Here is a 22,570-nt window from a genome sequence, read left to right on the forward strand (position 1 = left end):
CGATGACTAGGAGAAAGAAAGAGGAAATTTTCAATGTTTTTTTTTTTTTTTTTTTTTAATTGGAAATTATAATTCACTTAAAGGAAAACTTTGTCAGAACACAGAACTTCCAGTGAAACTTTTGAGGAATAAGGTTTCTTAGATCCACAACATGATTTCTGGTGAGAACAAGACAGTCCAGTTCACAGACAGCCAACATACAGCAGCTGTGATGTTTACTTGGAGTGCCAGAAAATCATGTTTATGTCCAGTCCTCATCAGGGCCAAGCAGAACTTTAGCTACTCTGTCCAAAAGGTCTTAAGTCCCTGCTGTCGTTGGAGAACCCCCTCCTAGTCCTTCAGGCTCCTGCCGCACCGTGAGTCGCTGATGAGCGGAGCAGAGCCCCTGTTGCCCAGGCTGGGAAGCTGAGTGCACGCCCTCCCCACCTCACTGCTACCCATCTGCAGACAGCGTGGACAAATCTCATCTGGGCACTTCGGGATGCAAAAGCAGTTAAAAAATACGGCTCTCAGAGAAGAACAGCCTCTACATCAATCAAACAACTAGGAGGCAAACTGCAGGTCCCCACTGAAAGCAGCTGGAGTGGACACTCCACACAAGTGACCACATAGCTGAAATGCTGGTGTTTGAACCCTGAGCCCCGAATTCAGGTTGACATGTGGGTGATTCCCACAGCCCTTCATCCAGAGGAGGTGAGTTTGCCTTATAGCTTCCCCCCAGGGTGCGGCCGGCCCTGCAGGGAGAGCCAGAAGGGAAATGAGCCCCAGGGGTCCTGCACTGAGTGAACAAAGGTCAGGGGTCTGCTTGGGGATAAAAGCTGGGACCACTTGCCGGGAGTCAGGAGTGTCTGTCTGTGGAGTGCACTCCCCAGAGCTTCCTGGGTCAGGGCAGACCTCCTGACTCTCCTGGAGCTGGGCCCTGGTCTGTTTAGACCTTTGCGAACCTGGGCTGATCAGGTGAGAGTCACTATGTGGGCACCTTTCTCTTATGTGTTCAGCTTGCTGCTCTGGCTGTTTCCCATGCCAACTGTGGGCAACCTCGGGTCTCTGTTTGTACCACCTGTTGTGGGCCGAGTTACGTCCTTTGTGGGATCGTTGGGGGCGACGTCAATTATGTACCAGCTGATTGATCTGTTTGTACCCCCAGAGATCATTCATGGAATGTCCTTCTTGTCTACAATACAGTCTGGGTATTGGTTCATCTTCCTGCTGGTGGCGGTATCATTTTTGTTGGGCCTGCTCATTGGCAAAACAATAGCCCAGGCACTGTGGGGCACGGCAGCAGGGATACAGGTGATGCAAACACCTTTCAGCTGAAGCTAACTAAAACTTTGAACATGACCTTGCCTGACTCTGATTTAAAGCTGGGCCACAATGCATTTTTTTTTTTTTTGCCATATGTTTTTCCTAATTCAAGCCAATTTAAGATGCTGAACAAACTCAGAAATTGCTGTGCATCATACAGGGAATTTTATAGATCCTAACTCCCACATACCTGCAGACATCATCAAAATACTGATGAAGATTCAACACAATGGAAGAATTTAGACTGTCTTACATATTCAGTGCTTTAAGTCAGTGCTAAAATAAAATCCTTTCCATTTGGCTTCAGCATTTCAGAGTAACTTACAGGTAAAGATGAATTTTAACTCCAGACTTTACTCCACTCACATTTCATTTCAACACTAAAATCCCAAGGGCTGTACGAACACAGAACAAGAATACACGTGCTGGGAACAATACAAAATACTGAGAAAAGCTATTTGCTTCAGATGTGCCCCTCAGCTAGGGAAAGCAGCACACCCAGTGCCAAAGTTTTTCTTCATACCAGTCCTTTGAAAAGCATGAGAATGAATCTGCAATATAATACTTAAAATTCCTCAGACTGAAAGAGATGCAGGATTTTTTTTTTTTTAAATGCTTTGACAGTGCAGATTATGGAACAAGCTTGCAAATATCTCAGTCAGGAAAAGGGGAATGGACATGAATTTTTTTTTGGCACAGGATTGAATGCAATCTCTTTTTACAGTGTCTGAATTAATACCACCAAAAGAATTTTTCTGTACTGCACCTAGCTGCTGCAAATGAATCACCAAAGCCCTGCATCTTTTACCCAGCTCATGTGAAACCCCAGCAGCCCTGGCAGGGATGTGGACCTGTTTTTCCCATTATGTTTACTCAGTGATTTGGTGGGCAGATCTCTGCAGACATAGTAAAGACTGCAACCATCCTCCTGTTGAATGGGAGCTGCATTACACATGCCTGAAGGGATTAGAAGGGCTGGGTGGACAGTATATTAAGCTGTAATGATGGTCTACACGTGTGGTGGTCTCCAGGCACAGGGTAAATATTCTGCATCCATATGTGATCAAAAGCCTGTTGAGCAGGTTTCTAAACCCTCCTGAAGATAATATGCTGGGTTAACTACCTATGGAACCTTCTTTTTTTTCCTTTCCTTTCCTTGTCAGAGGGCCTCCTGTTGAGAAACAAAAAGGTGGAGAGCTCTCCTGGGGTGGGAGAGCTCCGCTGCCCCGCTGCCCCCGCGCCGCCGGCCCCTTGTGCAGGGCAGCAGCCGTGCGCAGGGAGGCACCGGCAGAAGGGACTCTGCAGGCTGCTCTGGCTGCCGCTGGGAGGCTCATACTGCACGGACCATTCCTATGGGAAAGACATTAAGACCAAAGGTCTGATGACCGTGTAAATCCATGGGATAGAGCAAAGAGTTTGGGCAGAGGTGACAAAAAAGGAGGAACCTAGGCTGGGCTATTCATTCATGCATCAACCATGAGTAAATTTTGGTTTTTTGCTTAACTTCTATTAATGTTATAAGCAAATTATTTTCTAAACACCTGAGATGCCCTGTCCAGGCTCTGAGGAGCCCCGATTTATGGCAAGGACCAGAGAGGTTTCCCTCAGAAACCAAACAAAGAGAATTTTCACATGAAATTGGGCCAGAAAACAAACACTGAAGCACTGATGATTAACAATAAAACTATAATTGATAATCCTGTCTGTGAATTCCTCCCACTTATTTTTTTTTTTAAATCAATGTTTTTTTGGACAGCTCCCTATTGCTGCCATCACCAAGGCAGGGGCAACATGCAGAATCATTGGAGAATTTGTAGCTAAAAACCACAGGAGTTCAGACCAAATCTCCGTAGCTGTGGTTGATATTCCTCCTTCCCTTTTTCCAGGAAAATCACCCCAGAAAGAGTTTAATCAGCTTTATAGACTAATTATTTTAGTGGCTGCAGAGCAGCTCCACAAATGCAACAGACAGAATGATACTGGGACATTGATGTTGGTCAGGGGAATAGTGATCACAAACTGACACCTTTTCTGGAGGAAGACATACAGAACCAAGACCTCCATGTGTGAGGTTTAATTTCAAGCATATGCATGTCTAATTACAGCCACACAAATATTTTATGATCCATTATGGACAAAAATTTAGAATTTTAGGCCTTGATACTTAATTTACATTGTGATTAACATGTCCTACATTGTTCAGGTAAGAGATTCTGAAGCTCTATTAACCTCTGAGTCACTGCTTCACTTGTACTTGATAGTTCAGCTCACTTAAACGTTTTCCAATTGTGTTACTATTTAACAGTTCCCAGGACAGCCTGTCTGAGTGTGCTGCATTTATCTCTTGGTTTAAGGTCTGTTCCAAAGCTCACCAAAGCCTCTGGTTGTCTGTGGATCAAGTCGTTAGCCCATAATACTTTTATAACACAGCCATTTCCCTTATAGGAAACCCCTGGGGAATCAAATACTGATGAAACGAGTGAAGAACTTAAAAAAAAAAAAAATCCTTCCAGGGAAGTTTCTCAAAGAGTCTGTTGTAACTTCATAGAAAACGTGATTCATTCATCCAAAAAAAATTTTGCTCTTTGTGTCATTCTTCACATTTGCATAAAGGAAACAGTGAACAGAAGTTTGTAGTTTTGTACCTTTAAAGGCCTTTCAAAGCAGACAATCTCCCGAGTTCCCATTTTCCTGTTCTCCTCTCTCCCTAGTCCCATTTGCAGGCTGCTGCTCACAAGTGTGCTGTCTTGACCTAACTCTGCTCTTGGCCAACAGGAACAACTTGGCCACTGGTGGCTCTTCCTGGCTCCACGCCCTGGCCCCACTTCATCCCTACACCAGCTTCTGCCTTTATGGCAACCCATCAGCAAGCGCTCGCGGGGCTTCTCACCACCATCACACCCCTCAGTTCACCACCTGCTGCCCCCATGCAGCAGATCCCGACCCCACACTCGTGCAGGAGACACCAGATGATGGTATCTGCTTCAGAAGTTTTATGCTAGTACAAAGTCAGCCCATTATGGGAACTCTCCACATGCAGACTGCAGCCCCTGCCCAGTACTAAGTATGGCCACATAGCAGATCTACACAGTGTAAGTTTATGTTTCCTGATCCTGCCTAATTCCTTCTGGTTTTTGCATGCAGCAGGTTTGAGCTTAGACACATATACCTCAGACTGCCTCGTTCATTACGTTCCCTGGGAAAAGTAACCGCTTGAATTACCTTGTACAACATGGGTCTGACTAAATCCCTGCTTGGAAACACGTGCTTGGTTTTCAGAGGGTGCTGTTAGAAGTGTTAGCAGCATTCCAAGTGCTGCAGTAGACATCCACACCACAAACACCATTTTATATCCTTTACAACTGTGCACATCTAACAGCGAACAATAAATCTACCTTACTAATTACCCATTCAACTTGTTATAACTGTCGTAAAACAAGTACAGCTGGTAAAGCCATGAAATGATGTCAAATCATATTTCTGCCTTCTAGAGAGAAGCAGGGCTGTTTTCCAGTCTCCTGATGAAGCTGACTGTTCAAAGCCACGTGTGGAAACAGCTGCCAACTAGGTCATCATCCGCCTTTAATTAGGTAATGATATTGTCCTTTTTCCTACCCATTTAGAAGTGTTTGACATTCTGTAACTCCAAGTGACTTAAGTGTTTATCATAAAAAGCTGCCTTGGGAAGAAATTGAAGCACACGGTACTAAATCCAAGAGCCAGTGTTTTCTCCTTAGCAGCCAGGTTCAGTCTGTTCTGCCACAGTTACCTAAAAAATGGAACCACCTGCATTTCAACTACGGAATGGAGAGCTGAAGATATAGTTCCTAAAACCCCTCAAAAATGTGAGCTTCAGCAGCCCCATGGGAAAAAACGCCAGTATTCTTCATGGCAACCTAGACTGACCAACAAAAAATCTTGCTTAAAAAGTTGTCTGAGATTCATAAAACACTGATCTAACAAAAATCATGTTACCTCATTCAGGCTAGAGTTAATGCTGTCTGGCTGCCTGACAAGCAATTCCTTGCAGGAGACAGACACTGAAAGAACATCCTGATGTCCTATCTAGCAGCAGCTGAACAATACAAGCTTTTGAAAAACAAGGGGCTACTTGCAACATGAAAGGAAGGTAAATTAAATTTTCACATGTTAGAAGGAAATACCACAGGACATACTTATATAAATGTGTCTGAATAAAATCAGCAGCATCTGTTCAAAGAGCTGTCTCATTAGCTGCCCCCACAGTTCCCGATGCGATTTGGCTGGACAAGTAGTAATGCTAAAAAAATTAAATTTTACCTTCCCATATCTAGATGCAAAGGTTCCCGTGAGTAAGGAGTGAAAAATAATTATCGTCTCATCCAAATCCCACACAAACACACGCTGTGATGACAGACAGGGGGGAAAAAAAAACAGTTACATATTAAGCAGTTGCAAGAATTCGTTCAGTCAGGAAATACGTCCTGTTAGACTAGAGTTTTTTAAGATCTCAAGCCCATTTGGAGCACTGACTGTAGATGCTTTGTGAAAGCAGGCAAAATGAAACATCAGGAAGTCTGGAACTATGTGTGTGCTGGTCATCCTGAGAGTCTGCTCTCCTGACAACCACAGAAATTCCCTGTTGCATGTCCAGTCAGGGGGACAAAACAGCAGACTTATAAAAAGCCCAAAGGAAAAAAAAGAAAAAAAAGTACATATGAAGAATAGTTTGAGATGCTGATAATATAGAAGTTGAGCAATTTTGACTCCCTGAGTCTGTAGGCTCCAGTTACCATACTAATTTTATTCTGGTTCTTTTAACTCCCTAGTCAGATGGTGGGGTTTGCTAATAGATACAACTGCTCACCTTTGCTGCACTTACCAAGGGAATACAAGTTAAAGTTATTACCTCGATCTCACTGTCAGCAGCAGGGGAAGGATCGTTGCTTCTTTTTGACCGGGCTCGGACCTTGCCGTCTGATCCTCTGTGATGTCTGTCTGTTTCTAGATCTTTTGCTGGTGTTGTTGAATATTCTGAAAAAAGAGATTATATTCTATAGAAAGATATTATGAAAAAAGAAATCCCATTGTATCAAATTTTACACGGTGTCATTATAATTAATGCATGAAACTTCTTAGTGGAGAGCACAAAAAACATTATGAAAACATCAGAAAAATTCCTACTCTTTTCATGTCAATAGCTGACTTTGCTAGAGAAATAACTTTTAACTCCTAAGATCTTTTTGAACAATTTCAGAAATCATCAAGATTGTATCTATCACATTTTAAAATGGGCATGTCACTTCAAAAAACCTTATCACATTTTTCACTGAAAAAATTAACTTTTTGAATTTTACTACCTGCCTCCCTGCTTTTCAAGAGGCAATGGAAAAGGAAAGCAAGACCAATTCAACTTTTGATTTTTTTTTTTTTTTAAGGAATTATTATGATAAAAAATATACTTCCAACATCAAGCTTCTATTTAGAAACACAGCACTACCCTGTTTAGCCATATTCCATTCCAGAGAGGACAGTATTTTAGAAATAACTGAGAAGTGACAGTCAAAGGTGAACTTCCCTTGTATAAAGTATCTGTTTTGATTGGCTTGAGTTTCATAAACCTGTCTGGATTTCACTTACCTTACAACATTACAAATCCTTTTCAAACATATTTTTCTTTTCACCTTGCTAAGCTGTGGCCTCTCCAGCTTCCTAGAATAACCGTGTTCCTCTTCGAAGAAGCTTGGATTGTGTCTAACAAGCCTTTTTGAAGTAATTATTTCTCAAAAAGGCTGAGATAAGATCTAAGGAACAGAAAATCCTCCGACTGCTTTTAGAGCAATCTGTGATAACTTCTTTTTAAAAAACAGTATTAGTTTATTTTTCTTTTAAAGCAACCACAGATGTTCAGATTTGTTTCCTAAGTCAGCAGAGCTACGATGGGCGTAGACTGTGATCATCCACAAATTATGTGGCGTTTTATAGAAATGTTATTGCATGCCAATGAAAACTTCAGTAGGGAAGTGATATCTGAATATTGTACTTGAACAGTGCATTGGAGAACCATAAGCCATCAGTAATTCCATAAACCATTTAAGCTTTGAGACTCCAAAAATTAAGCACTCAAAAAAAGGTCACAAATTTTGAAACCTTTTTGCATGGAATTAATTTTGAACTTTCAATTTAAACGAACAGTTTATGTTGACATTTTAAAGGGACTTTCTTTTGATGTACTTATTTATGAATGCAAATATTGCATGTTATTGTAAGAGGTGAATATAAACCTTGACAGAGACATGGGGTAGACAGTCATAATCAGAAAACTCTGGGGCTTTTTCAGAGCATGGCTGGTCTTGAAACTCATTGCTACCCACATTAGCCCTCAGTACCGATCTGGATTTTGTATATCGTTGTTTTATCTTTCTGTGATACCTTTAGGGGAGATCAAACCTCGCACACTCATGAAAATGACACAGGTTGGTTTTAGAGAGCTTGGATTTTCCAATCTCTTCCCAAAACTCTGTGTTGCACTGTGTAAGCAAAACTGCTAAGTGCTAGGGAATCTGATTTATCCATGAAAATACATGTAATTTTAAAAATTCCAACAACAAAATTATATTATTTTTATCAAGAGATGGCTGAGCCTGCCAAACTGAGAACAGGAGAGATGCACCTACCAGACAGTGATTCTGTGCTCTGACTGGTGATATTGTGAGAAGACTCCTGCAGAGAGTAAGTGGAGGTTGGGATGGACGAGGGGCTGATGCTGTTTGCAGACACATATGGAGAGTTGTAGGATGAGCTGTAATACTGTGAGTACTGGCTCTGAGGAAAGCTTGGATAAGATGAATACTCCTTTGAGGAAAAAAGAAACATTCGGCTTCTGTTTATCTGGTTTTATCTTAAGAGTAAGGCACCACAAAAGCAGTGTTACCTACGCATGCAGCAGCTCATAGTTCAGGAATATTTCACTAAAGAACCATGTTTCGTTCACTTACTAACTTGCAATTTCTGCTTTTCCTAAATACATGCCTATTTTGTTATGATCAACTGATCAACAAGAGGTCAAAAATCAGGCAAGTTCTGCTGCTTCTATAGGATTTTAGTTCTCAGCACTAACACATTTTGTATTGCAGGGTTCAGCTATTTTATATAGGAGTGAAGTAGGGTGCCTTTTTGAAAAGGGCCACAATGGAAAACAGACTCTGTAAACAATAAAATACCAAAGAAATTCGAAGAACAGAATGAGTAACCAGGTGAGGGAAGGAGCAAAACAGGCTCCTTTTCCTCATGATCAGAAACATTTTCTGATCAGCTGTTAGAATAGGTTACAAAAGTGAAGAAAAAAAAGAGTAGCAGTTGCTTTGCAGCGATGTTCAAAGTTAAGGTCGTCCAAGTATCTCAACAGTAACTAAATGCTACCCTACCTTCAGAAAGTATCTTCCCTACCTATGGAAAAATGAACTAAAAATACAAGGTGCAAGTGACCTTGGGGAGCTGAGGTATCACAAAGCCCTCTGTCTTGATTTTAAGGCTCCCAAACATCCTTCATACCATTATCCTCATATGTTCTATTTTTGTTATAAGCAGGACACTGGAATAGATAAGAGAGCTTCTCTCTGGACATTGAAAACATAAAAGGCTTAATTTGTTTATTTTCATTTTAACTGCAACTACTGCTTTTGTCCACCTATTTGCTTTTTCCGATACAGAACTGTGCTCATGCTCTGGGGACTGTCTTTCAGCAAAAGGTTTTGTTTCCTCAGAAATACTAATTAGTCTCTGGTATTAAATGAAATTAAATAATACAGTCTTTAGAAAGACTAAAAGCACTCTCCTCCTTAACAGCTTACATCTTTGTCTGTGACACAGCTATTTCATTAACTTTCAGTCACCAGGGAGCTCTCAAGAACAAAGACTCAAGCTGTCATAAGAACAATTAAACTGAAAAAGAAATGAGCAAATTCCATTGTTTAACACAAAATAATGAAAGCAGCCCAGTTATTTTTCCTCTTTTTAAGTAACCTACGTACTTCAATCAAATGCACTTCTATCAGCAAATGCTGTTGTTTTTAGCCAAAACTGACGTAATAAAGAAATTGCCCACTATTGTCATTAATAATACAAGGCAACAATCACCTTAGAAACAAGAAGTTGAAATTACTGGCCAACCAAAACACATTTTCTGGAACAGTATACTCATTTGTTTGGTCAAATCAAGAAGAGCCATTTGCTACTGAAAAACATCTGTCTTGTGTATATATCATGCTGTTTATTTATACACACACATTTATCAAGGTATCTGAAGCATGAAGCCCACAGACAGGTGTGTTCTCAAAGAAGGAAGCACACAGACAGCTCAGATGGCTCAATATTCATCAGGGCCTGCCAACACCTCTTTCAAATTGTTCCTATCTATTACACAGTGCCAAGACAGCAGACGACAGGATGCTAGAAGCAGAGCTCTCTGCAGAGGATGGCAAACATATCCGAAAGTTGTAAGATGGCAGAGGAATGATGAAACTCTTGGCACTGCTACAGCAGCACAGCAGAGACTGCTGGGGCATCCTCCTCCTGCAAGGACTGCAGTTGGTACCAGTACAAATGCTTGCACACACATCATAAAATTCATCAAGATACCTAGAAGTCCAGCAAGTGGGCAAGCCACAGGAGTAGAGCAGGATGGCGTTCAGCAAAACATATGGCAGTACCTTCCTTAAATACATGTAACCCCCAGAATAATCTCTCTGATCTATCTTCCAGACGTTTAAAATAAGTGACAAGGTTGCCAATAATAGATGCTGAACCATACCTGATGCACAGCACTGAATCCTGCAGAATTTGTCAGGCCATTGGCTCCCTGGTAAATCCCTGTTGTGCCTAAGGGAAAGAATATCGTGGTCATAAAACACAACAGCAACCAAAGAAAGAGGACATATTAATACAAATAATTTCCAACAGGAAGTAAAGTACTGGCTCACTAGAAAAAAAGTATATCACTAATCTTGCCAAATGTGGGCTGTAAAGACTTAGGGCTACTACCAAGGTCTGCTTCCTGAGAAGCATTCAAAGACAATGACTACACTAAAACAAACACTTATGGAGCTGGGAAACAAAGGTGGAAAACAAAGATTCAACCCAAATTTAAGATTCAGTTACTTCTGTTTCCAATAAATAATGAAAGAACATTCCTTTTATCATATTTTCCCATAGGAAAATCCCTCAGATTATGTAATGTAATCACACACACACTTTCATGCCCTAGAATCTGTCCTTATGTACGAGGTACCTGGAAATTTTTGGAAGATGATAGAAAATTTGTTCCCTGGTGTCATTACCACAAATGTAAGAAAAATATTGCTGAGATTCCTGGGACAGTAGGGAGCAAAAACTGCTTCATGCTGGGATGTTAGGAATAGAAAGGGTGGACAGGTGAATGTTACATGGTTCTGTCCCAGATGAAGTAACCGATATCCAGTCAGGGCTCCTTAGTTGAAGGAAGCATTGCTGCAAAAATTTATGGGTGGAAAAGTAACAGTTCAGGAAAGATCTTCAAGAACAGTCGCCCTTTGCCTTCCACCAGGGAAGTGGTTGGAGAGCTGCAAGTTTCCCACCCTCTGGATCCTGCACACCTGGCAAGTTCTAGCCTTGATTTAACACCAGTCTATGCTGGTTTCTATTTCAAAATTTTCCATTCCACATGGTGGAGAACTTTTTGACTTTGTGTGGTTTGATGAGAATCTTCTTCCCGTGTTTTGTAGAAGTGCTTGCTCCAGGGGCTGGCTGCTCACATACAGGAGACAAAAGCTGGACTATGCCATATTCCAGTGGAAGGTGATGGGCTCCACAGACCACTCAGACCCACTACATCCACAGTGAATGAGGTATGACTTTGGTGGTGTGTGGCCACAGTGGTGGGCTCCTGTCTGGGCTTCATTTTATCACCTCAATACACCACCAGACCCAGACCTAATCAGGCATTCAGCCTTTTTTTTTTTTTTTGTTATCTGTTTTCTTACCATGTGAATGACTTTGAGCAGGGCTGTTTTAACCATATGACTCCCTGCACGTCTTCATGTGGCAACCTTTCTCCCAAGATCCACTTGCTTGTTTTTATTTTAAGACACCAGATTAGCTAGGGAATGGACAGCTGAACAAACTCCACCCTGCCAAGGGCAGCTACAAAGCACATGCACTGAGAAATAAATCTCAAGCCAAGAAGAAAAAAAGAGGGAGGACTCTGCCCACCAGAATTAATTTGCTGCCACATGTAAACTTTAAAAAAAAAAAAAGGGCAGAGAGAGAGGGAAAAGAGTGTGCAGGTGATTGCCAGGTACCTGGAGGCCTGGGTCTTCCCAGGCTCCCTGCACGTGCTGGCTGGGGAGCTGGCAGGTGGGTTCAGGTGATGCCTCCTCCCAGCATTCACCTCTTAGAGGCAACTCTGGGTGGATCAGTATCCAATTCCTCCTCCTCCCCACAAGCCACATGGGGAGGCTGCCCAGAGCAGGATCCCAAAGACAGCAATGCATTCAGCTACTGGCATTTCCCCACCTCCCACCCATGCTGGGCTTTGCTTCTCTGCAGAGGTTTTCAAGAAGTGCCGAGCGTGCGGCAGGATGCACGTGCTCCTGTGGTAACTAAGCATTCCTCACCACAGTGAAAGGCAGTAACAGAGCCCCAGCCCTTACAGGCAAAAACAACTTTCACAGAACACAAAACAGCTCTTGTACACCAGAGCTCAAAACAATACAGGGGGGAATTTTTGATCTTCCTAAACTGTCATTTAGAAACAATCCATCATCCTTTATTAAAGCTGTCAAGAGGGGGATGAGTTACCTCGAGGGACTCACACTTTATGTGTAAATTGTGATGAGAACATGTTTATTGCTGTGCTACCTGCACGTGATACCATAGCTTCCTAGTTTCCAAACAGAGAATTATAAAAAGAAGGAGAGATGTGCACAATTGGAACGAACTCGCTCTGAACTTCATACCAGGTGTGCAAAGCAAGTGTGTCCGTGGACAGAGGGTAGGTGTGTAACCAGGGAGAAGAGGCTAGACCCAGGTCTGAGTTCAGGTGTCCTACAGGCTGTTGCTGTCTGTCTCTCTCTGCCCAGGGGATTTTCAAGAGGAAGGACTGCGGTGCTGAAACAGAAACTAAACTTCCCAATTTTTTACCTGCATATTTAACTACTTGTGAACGTTCTTAAGACTGGTATTCCCTATAACCTGAAGTTCAACAAACCTGGGTACAGATCTTGGCAACTCAGGTTTTTCACTTATCTTGGAGCCTGTCATTGTATCCTGATGAAGCAGGAGTATCATTTGAACTTAGTGTGTCTGAACTAAGATCAGACAAAACTCTCTTTTTCTGCCCTACAGCATCATATTCAGAGAATGCAACCACCCCCACACAGCGTACCCTGAAACCTGCTAAGCCCAGTGTTGCTGTAGCAGAATAGTTATAGGTAGGGACACTTGATAAAACCAAACAGCCAAAGCTAGTAAAAACTGGGAATTCCTTCCCACCTTAACAAGGATGAAAAGCTGGGAGAAAAAAATAAATCAATTATCTACATGGAAAAGAAAGTTCTTTAAGATTCAGGTTCAGAAATGTTATTTCAACATCAGCCTTTGTCTGAGGGACTAGAGCTGTCTCACGAGGACTACTTTAACTCAGTCCCTGTTCCACTTTACAGGCTGTACTGGAGAGACATGATGCATAATCAGATCAAATGGAAGGAAAACAAACACCACAGGCTATGAAGACAAGGATAAAACCTCTCTATTAATCAGCAGAAAATGAGGCCTGCTAGTTACAGTTTCCATGAGCAGCCTTGTAGAATTCAGCAGTTCAGAACATGCATCAGAACTGGCCCCAAACATTTGCTCTGCCTCTGAAGATAGTGATAAGAAAAAATCCATTTCTTCAATAAAATGAATGCTAGCATATGCAAGTTCACTTTTGCATCAGTAAATTTTACACTCAAGAAATACTGGAAAATTATCTACAGAGCTTGCATCCTGGCATTATTGATTCCACCCTACTCTCCATGTAACCATTTTTCTCCAAATGCTTTCCCAGGTAATTCCACTTCTTATCATATTCAGAGATAGACTGGAATGACATTAGGAAGTGGTGCTGATGTGGAATGGGACACACCTAGGAAGCCTCTTGGTAAGCAATGTGCACACAAATGCTTGACCCCCTCCCATTTCCGAGTGGATGTGGCCCATTTCCACAAGACTGTTTCTTTCACATATATTGGCTTCTTTTCCTGGCCTCTGAAGACAGCGCACTAGCACAAACTGCAGCTGATTTTACATTTGCAACACTGCAGATGTGTGAGCAAGAGACTGGTTTCCATCTATCTTGGTAGCTCCACGTCAAGCAATTGCATTCAAACTCCTACTTGCAAATCAGAAACAAGCCTGGGATCTCTCTTTGGATCTTCTCCATATGGAATATGGTTCACATCTGTGTTCAATCAAACTAGTTGCTAAATGTCACAATGCCCTCATTCACAGGTAGCTTAAAGAACATTTAGCTGGTAATAAAACAATCTGGACTCTAGAGTAGAATAGCTCTTCAGATGTAGGGTACTGTAAACGTCCCTGTAAAATATTTCTATCACAAACACACTTGCATGAAAAGACACTGCACAAAAGGCATGCACATGCTGCCTGTGTTCAGTGCCATGGCTTCTCCTTGCTAAGTAGATGTGGCCCTTCTCCATATGAGTTTGCAAAGGGCAGCGTGTATAGAGAAACTCTTTGTGAGCTGATGGATGGTATATTCCTGTTCCCATACAGATGGATTTAATTTGCTGTTTTCCCCTCATTCCTTTTTTAATTCAAGTATTTTAAGATGTATGCCATGGTCAATGCTGATTTGAATGGTGTGTGATCTGGACTGTGCTCCTGCAAAAACTTGCACGCCAGCTTCTCCTTCCTCTCAGTTTCTCCCTTTCTGTCTTTCAGTCACTGCAATAACAGGCTTTATTTCTTCCCCTCCTTTTCAGGAAAGAACAAGTAAAGAAAATAAGGGAATATTCATGGTTATTTTCAGTATCTTCAGAAGTAGGCTCTGGCATCACTAAAAAAAGTTTTATTTCAGTTTATGAATACACAGTTCTGATCACAGAGACAGGATAGGCCCATAGTATAGTTCAGATCAATATCACAGTGAGCTTTGAAAATCAGGTTTGTGTCCTTGCATTTCACAGGTCAGAGGTGCCCTGACAACAGGGAGGTGTTCTCCAAGTCTCATGTAATGCTCAAAAGGGATTAAGCTGCTATATTTAGAAGGACAGATGGTTTGCACTTCCAGCATTCAAGGAAATACTCAACGATCAGAGGAGGAGATAGCCAGGTTCAACAGGCATGGACAGCAGGGTATGTATCACAGCTCTCTGGGCAGCCAGCAGCAATTCCAAGTTCATGAACACTCAGAAGATAGAACAATGGACAGAGATGAGGGTGCTCAGAGGGTGGCTACCACTGGGACTTCTAAATATGCTTGTGCAGCTTAGATCCAAGTGTTTCCTCTAACGTGTAGATGAATTGCACAGGGTTCCAGGGAGACTCCTCTCAAAGATTATTTGATCACTTGGTGCTAATAGAGTAAATGCCGACAGCGTTCAGCTGAACTGTGTGGTATTTTACAAGCCTGTGCATGATGGCTTGTGTATTCTTACATCAGCAAGCTGCTTTCCTACAGGAAACAATGCTGACTGTGAGTGATGCAAGGAAAGGCCTTAGTCTAACTCCCAGCAGAGCGTGCATTACCCTGTGCTATGAAGAACATCTGGCTGAAGACTTGCATGGTCATTCAGAAAGGTTCTTCGCAGTGCTTTAGCTCTCTGACAAGCTAATGTTTCCTGCAGTAAATATTGCTTTCTCCAACCTGCTACTTTTTAGTGAGAGGTTAAGCACTCATCAAAATTACCTCCCACCAGCTATACTCCAGTGCCTTGTAAGGTTCCAAATCCTGCAACATCTGCCCGCATTTATTGGGCAAGAAAACTCATAAAATGTTGCATGGCTGTCAGCTGTGGAGGTATTTCAAGACTATCTGACCTGGTAAAGGAAAAGAAAAACTCAACCCATATGTACTGTGCAGCATATTGCTCAACTGTTTGCCATTAGGCATAATGAACCCTTCCCCAAAACCAGGCTTTATTTCTGTCTGGAAAGGCTCAGACAGTACAGGGAAGAGCACACTATATTAACCTAGATGAAAAGCGTGGTTCTGTAACATTACAGCACTTGACATCAGCAGTGGCTGTTAAAGGACACTGCTCCCAGAAGCGTATGAACACCTCCTGCAGGGAATACTCTCAGACATGTAAGCCGTTTAAAACACGTGCATTTGTCTCCCACTACAATCCCACTCAGTCCTGCTAGCCTGACCAGGTGTTCGAGGGCACTCTGAATGGTGATATAAACCACATTTCACAGTACAGTGTTTCTGAGTCACAGCTCTTCCCCTGCTGCCTGCTTCTGGGAGTACTCAAGTCACAGAGCCTCAAACAGCTTTAATAAGTGATGACCAAAGCAGTTTTAAGGGCCTGGATTTTACCACCCTTTTGAGCCTGGTCACCTGTATAGCTCAATCCAGCTCAACAATGGTGTTGAAAGTGCTGGGATGGTTTATATTTACTCTCAGGATTTGAACCATGGGAAAGCAATTAAATTTTATTATATTTTGAGAAAGGGTTCCTTTTAACCACTCCTATCAAATGATGCTGCAGCTACACAAGGAAATCACACTGGATCATCTTCAAAAACTAATCAAAAGGGAAGCTTTGGGCCAAAAAGTGAACATCCCTACAACAACAATGTAGATCGTTTCTGTGCAGTCCCTTCCTGAAAAAACAACCAGCAAAACTGGTTTTATTTGGGTGACTCCATGGACAACAAAGATTGTCACTGTCAAATTGTCCAAGATTGACAACAAAGACAACTGCACCTCCTTCAGCTGCAGTTTCATCTTGGACACAATCCTCCACTGACAGATAACAAGACATGAAAAGGAAAGCTGGATTTGCCATCTCCTGTGCTGTTTAGTGACTACAAGATTCGAGTTCCCAGGTTAGCATTAAAATCTAACTAGCCCTGTAACATCCGTTGTCATGCAATTGGGAATAAAAATCTGGCCTCATATTTAGCAATCCCATTCCCCTTGAGCAAGGTGAATCTCTAGATACCAATAGAAAGGAAAAGAGTGAGCTAGGCAGCATGTCTTCACTCTTTGACCCATTATTTAGGATCATGGTAACCTTCAACTGAACACTCTAGATCCAGGCATTTGCCTCAAGGCTTTTCCAGCCCCTCCATGCACTGCTTCAGAACCACAGTGCCTCCAGGAACAAACACACAACAGTGGCCAACAGCAGACACTCAGAGAAAAGTGTAAGAAGAAGGACAAAAGCAGAGTGATCTTTGCACTGGTGTTGCCTTGTCAGCTTTAATTAATCTGCCAGTTACAGACTTTCTAAGCCAAGTTTGTATCATCCTTTCATCTTTAGTAACTGTCAATGGACTTTTCTTCAGACAGTGCAGGTATTCTCATAGTTCTAGAGGTCACAACATTGTAGTGCAGAAGTTTCAGTGATTAAACTCTGTCAATATAAAGTACATCCAAATCACATATAAAAAGAGGCCATGCAAGAGCATGATCCAACTCCAGCACAGCAGTTCAGAAACGCCTGAGCTGCACAGCGTGTGCTAAGTGAAGCAGGGGCAGACTTTATTTGTCCACAAACATCACAGTCTCTGATCATCTGAGTGCATTCTATTTTCTCCAGCAGAGCGTTACCTTGCACAGTGCCTGGAAAAGAGGTACAACAGAAAGCAGGACCAGTACTGCAGGAGCACCATGAATCCATTTCCTAACTTTCAAGTGCTTGACTGTGCAGGTATGATGTTTCTTGATACAGATTTTTCTATGTAATTTTACACTAGTTCTTCTACAGCCTTCTAGATATTTTCAAGAAAACATTATTAGGTTTACTGAATCAATTGCTCAGTGAACCTTCTATACCCGTGAACTTTTTAGCATATTCTATGCCAACTGCACTATAAACTGAATAATCAAATGCATAATTTCCCAAGCTGTTACCATCCTAAGGTTTGCGTATTTTTTACATCCTACAAATCATGAAAATAAAATCCCAAACCAGAAGTCTCTGTGACATCCAAACATCTCTGTGATTGTTTTCTATCCTGATTTTGCTCATTAACCCATGTTTGAGTATTCTCTCTGATGTCCACAAATGCTCCCAAGATAGTCAAACAGCAGATGAGGGAAACACCACTCCTGTCTTCTCTGTTGGCTCCCACCTCCTCATCATACCACACACGAACTGCATTTTCCTTACCCAGTACCTTCACTATTATCCCCCTGCCTTATTGCTTCTCTCCCATTCATGTCTGTCACGCCTGCTTCCATCTCCCTGATGCCATCCTCTGCAAGCCTGATGACAGACAGTCAAACCTCTCAGGCTCCCTCCCACACTGCTCTTCACACTGAGGAAAGAGTTCCTCCTAAGCATCTGCAAAATCAATGTTCCAAAATACTCATTTCCTGCAATTCCTCCAAAACTTCTGACGCAGGGTAGGAGGTCAAGATGCTCAAACTACTGCTTGTAATGCAGGTTAGCATTATTATTCTTTCTTTATACTTCTCCTACAGCTTTATCTATGCTAATCCAATAAGCAAGCCTCATAGTTGCGGCGATGACGTACAAACAGCATCACCACCACCACTGGGCAGCACTCAGACATTTTGTTTCAGTGTGAACACCCAGCCAACCAGCTAGACTTTATGGATATCAAGTCTGACCTTTTGTACAGGATAATCACAGAATTTTATTCCACACTTCCTCAGTGAACCAAAAACATGTCTTACACTCACATATATCCTTCTGAAACTACCCGTAGCAGTTCTTAAGCACAGAGATACAGACAGACACTCTGAAATGTAGGAAACAAGCTAGCAGAATGAAGCTTCATGTAGAGCAAGCCAGCTCTTCACAGCAGGCAGCTGGGTGTGGACAATGCCCTCCTCCACACATCTCTCTGGTGAAACCTCTTGAGCACCTCAGTGGATGGAAGTTGCAAGACACATCCAAAGTAAATGCTCTGTCTTAAGAGGAAATTCCTGGTTTTGGCTGTATCACCACCGCCTCAACAGTTAATATATTTTCATTATTACTTCTGAGTTTCCATGGGTGCTATTCAGTCATGAGAATCTGGGTCCCCCAGTCAAGCTTTATACCTTACCACAAACCCTCGAGTTCCTCAGGGACAAAGACATGGACATGTCTTTGTCAATATGTATCTGGTATGCCCTGATGAGCCCAGACAGAGTAGAAGTTACGTGTGAATTGTCAGCCCATTTCTGTCTTACAAACACACAACTGCTCCCCTAGCTTCAGGACCATCCACCCTGGTGTCTACTTCAACAGCATATCCTCTTCCCAAGTCCATCCTTGTTTAATAATGACCAAAGAATGAATTCTGAATGGAACCACAAAAAAGCAGTAAATGGGAAAATTTAGGGTAGGACTTTCTCCTTGCGTAGCAGTAGCACAGAACCTTGTAGCTCACAGTGCATCACTGTCAACACCTTTGCCTCTCCCCTTGACTTCCTTCTCCTGTAAGATACCTCGTTTTAAAACAAAGTAAATGTAGCATGGTCAGCCCCTGGAGTTCAAAAACCTTTGAAAGGGAGACTGCTGCTGTTATCCTGAGGAACCTTGTATTTACACTGTAAAAAGTGAGGTCTGACCCCTCCTGAAGAGAGGCCTCTCCCTGCTGAACTCACCATGGAGTGGAGCACAGCTTTACTGCCACAGTTTTAGATTGCAACTAATGCAAACCAGCTGTGAAGCAGAAGCTTTTGAACAAGACTACTCATTTTCTACTGAGGTTTTAATTTTATGAATCCAAGGCATCTGAGTGACAGTTTGCTGAGAACGTATTCTCACTCTCCTTTATTTTCTGGGACTTCAGATGGATTTGCTATCTGTATGCCAAAGTGTGATCCACATTTCTCAAGTGTAGATTGAAATTTCCCCTTCTCGCATATTTCATCACTAAGTACTTAAAGAATCAAGCTTGAAAATTAAACATGCCACTTCCTTTGCAAAATTCAGGCATGCAGAGCTAACTATTCATGCCAAATAGACATTTATGGGCTCATATTAAATATGTAACACGCAAACTGGCACACAGTTGCAAGAAATTCAGGCAGCTCTTGGAAAAAAGAATTGCCTAGATGATCCAGATATTAACAAAAGCCAAAATCTTTCCAGGATAAGAAAACGTTTCAATTGATTACATATTCAGATTTTACTTGGTCACTGGCCAGAAGAACAATTCATAAGCAATTCATTCCACAAGCATAAGTAACATACATAATTAGTCCATTTCAAATCAGCATTCCACAAAAGAAATGCTGGTTTCTATTCATTCATTATTTGACAGCTGATCAGAATGGACTGTACAAAGAAAACAAATGCTCAGCAGTAGCAAAGAATTTCACTGCGTAGGTCTTTGGCCCCAAATTTATGTCTGTACCAAACTCAATACTGCTTTGCAATTCCTTGGCAAAGGAAAGTTATCTCAGTTACATAACTGAGTTTTCCTTTGTAATGTAGAAAGTATTTTGTGGGTAGATAGATTTGGATATTAAAGGAAAAAAAAAAAGGCAGTCAAATCCTTTCCTGCCCAATGACACTACCCGCAGTGGTCTTGGCCACAGTTTAAACTGTTGTGCAATTTCATAGTTTCATACCAGCTGTCATTTTAGTCATAATAACTGAAGAGCAAGGCATTGTCTAGGAATTAGTGACAAGCTGAGAAGAGATGGCCTGATGTGCAATAAAGGGCTAACACATCCTCATGCAACCACAGGAAATGCTCTATAAGCTGGCTGTTAATGCTCTCTCCACATAGCTGATGGTCTTCTACATTAGCTGATGTGTGGGCAGTTTTTTCTTTGCTTATTTAATAAGTTTTTTATATTCCAAAGACTTCTCCCCACCCTCAGCAACAAAAAAGTTCCTCTATTGCCAGTTAAGACTGTAAACTCTCTGGGGCAGAAGCTGAATGTTACTCAAAGTCTGATGATACAACATATCCACTGTTACATGGCAATTAAAATCATTACTTCTGTCCATAGTACCTTTGTGATATAGTTTCATGTCATGTTTATGAGCTATGGAACTTGCCAATCTCATCTTTTACATTTATATACATGTGTGACATATTGCATTAGCAACTTGGCTTACAAACTCTCCCACATTTAATTTATTTTCATGCTAGGAAAGTAAGAAGATAGATTTCCCCTTCTGGCTGGCTGTAAAATAGGGTTTTTTTTCCTTTACTACTTAAGGACCAAAAGAATGTTCTCTCCTCATTTGTGCTTTTTACCGGATTCTGTTCTCGCTCAAGAACCAGGATACAGTTGATACTTAAACATGAAAAGATGAATGCTACCCCAATTACACCTGCATCATCTGTGTCTGTAATAAAAATGAACAGACTTATGAGAAAGAGAATTTGGCTTCAGAATTACCATGTTACTGACAACAGCCATCAGGAAGGTGAAGCTGCAACCTGACACATGTATCCCTGCCAGTGTTAATGCTGGTACCAAAGAAGGGAGAGGAAACAAACCAGCACCAACCATAATGGCACTTACTGAAGGAGAACATTATTCTAGAATCCCGTGAGACAAAGTATTTGTCACCCAAGAGGTGATTTGTTCCTTGGGGATTGCTGTAACACACCTGTGATGGGTGCCCATTCGCTGGCTGGACCGTGTAACTCATAGATGAGGTGACAATGAGGCTGCACAATCTGCTGAAGATTCAGTCTGACCAATGCCTGCCTGCAGAAGACCTCACTACATCCTCTGAGAGCTTGTTCTCAATGGAGGCAAACAATATCAATTTATCTCACTTAAGTACCTGAGTTATCACCATCTTCTAATACTTGCAAAGATTAGCTTAAGAAAGTAAATTTTTCCTCACGCCTTAAAAATACAAAACTTAGAAGCACTCCTAGAGATACCCTTTCCTTGCTGACCCCCTGCACATCACCCTCTTCAAGATTTCTCTTTCAGCATCATGCAATAAACATTTTGTCCTTGAAGTGGAGATTAAGAGCTTGACTCTTAAATTTGAAGTTTCTAAAAAATGTCAATAAAAATTTGCCCTTTTCATCTGGCTTAGCCAATCATCCAGAGTCCATGCCTGGATCAGCAACAGAATGACCAAAAGGACTAATGTGAACTTGGCAAAAGTCTCAATTGTCCTGGAGCTGGGTGGCATGGAGAGCTGCTTGCTTGCATTAGACAGAGGGATCACCTCCCCACCCCCAAGGGCTGCAGCGTGGGAAAGCTCCGAGCACAAATTCCTCGGTAGCACTCAGCACAGGAAGGCTCCTGGCTTCTCATTCAAACCTTTCACTAGCACTCAGCAAGGTAAATAAACAGTACAGTCAGGGATCTTCAGACTGTTCCTCTCACGAGGAAGGAGAAGAAGGGTGGAAAGGAAGATGCATTTACTCTTGCTCCCTTTGCCTTGGAGTAAGCACCTGCCACTTGCAGAAACTGTTTCTCTCTGTTTTCTTTTGCGTTAAAGGCTTAGTGAGCTGGCTGAAATGATCTTCCTGGCATAAAAATCTGAAAAGAGGTGATCTCACCTAACACCACAGCATTGCCCTAGGGAGCACTTGCTTAGAGGTTTTATAAAAGACTCCCAACAATGTTAAAAAAGCAAAGTTGGAGACTTAATCTCTCTCCCATTCCATGGCTTCACAAGAACTCGGGAAGTCATGCGATTCCTCTTGAGTTTTCCAGCCCTTGGAAAATCTCTGAGGACAGGACAAAGTGAAGGCAGAGCTTTGTGTGCATTCACCTTCCCTCCAACAAAGTCAATCCCCTCAGAACTTTTTTCCTGCACTGAAACAGCCTCTCAGAGAGCTCATGCACATGTGGTACAGATGGACTAGGAGAGCTGCTGCAGTTGTACCTGAGCTGCTTTTAAATTAGCGAGTCTGGGTATGCAGAGCCACAGCAGGAAACGTGGCTGATGGGCTTCCTAACTCTTCCTATTCAGCAGCACCTACATTGGGCAACTTTAAACTACTTCAGGTGTGTTCATATGTGCTACTGTCTCATCTTCCTTAGCAAATATCTTCATTGCTGTCAAACAGCAAGAATATTTGCATTTTGATCTCTTGGAAATGTTTTTTTAATGCCTGGATCAGTTCA

The 22,570-nt window shown here is 42.0% G+C and overlaps 1 protein-coding gene across 1 annotated transcript in view; it reads right to left on the bottom strand.

The window, feature by feature from the left end:
• The window catches only part of EYA2 (EYA transcriptional coactivator and phosphatase 2), a gene marked incomplete at its 3' end in the record, with an annotated part of 48,555 nt that overhangs the window by 16,875 nt on the left and 9,110 nt on the right, over positions 1 to 22,570 (bottom strand). The window contains 4 exon segments of the mRNA XM_008944555.1: positions 5,605 to 5,688; positions 6,194 to 6,338; positions 7,958 to 8,139; positions 10,097 to 10,164. Coding sequence (XP_008942803.1) covers positions 5,605 to 5,688; positions 6,194 to 6,338; positions 7,958 to 8,139; positions 10,097 to 10,164 — 479 coding nt within the window.

Source organism: Merops nubicus, unplaced genomic scaffold, assembly GCF_000691845.1.
Source record: "Merops nubicus isolate BGI_N331 unplaced genomic scaffold, ASM69184v1 scaffold40127, whole genome shotgun sequence".
In the NCBI taxonomy this organism is placed as follows: Eukaryota; Metazoa; Chordata; class Aves; order Coraciiformes; family Meropidae; genus Merops; species Merops nubicus.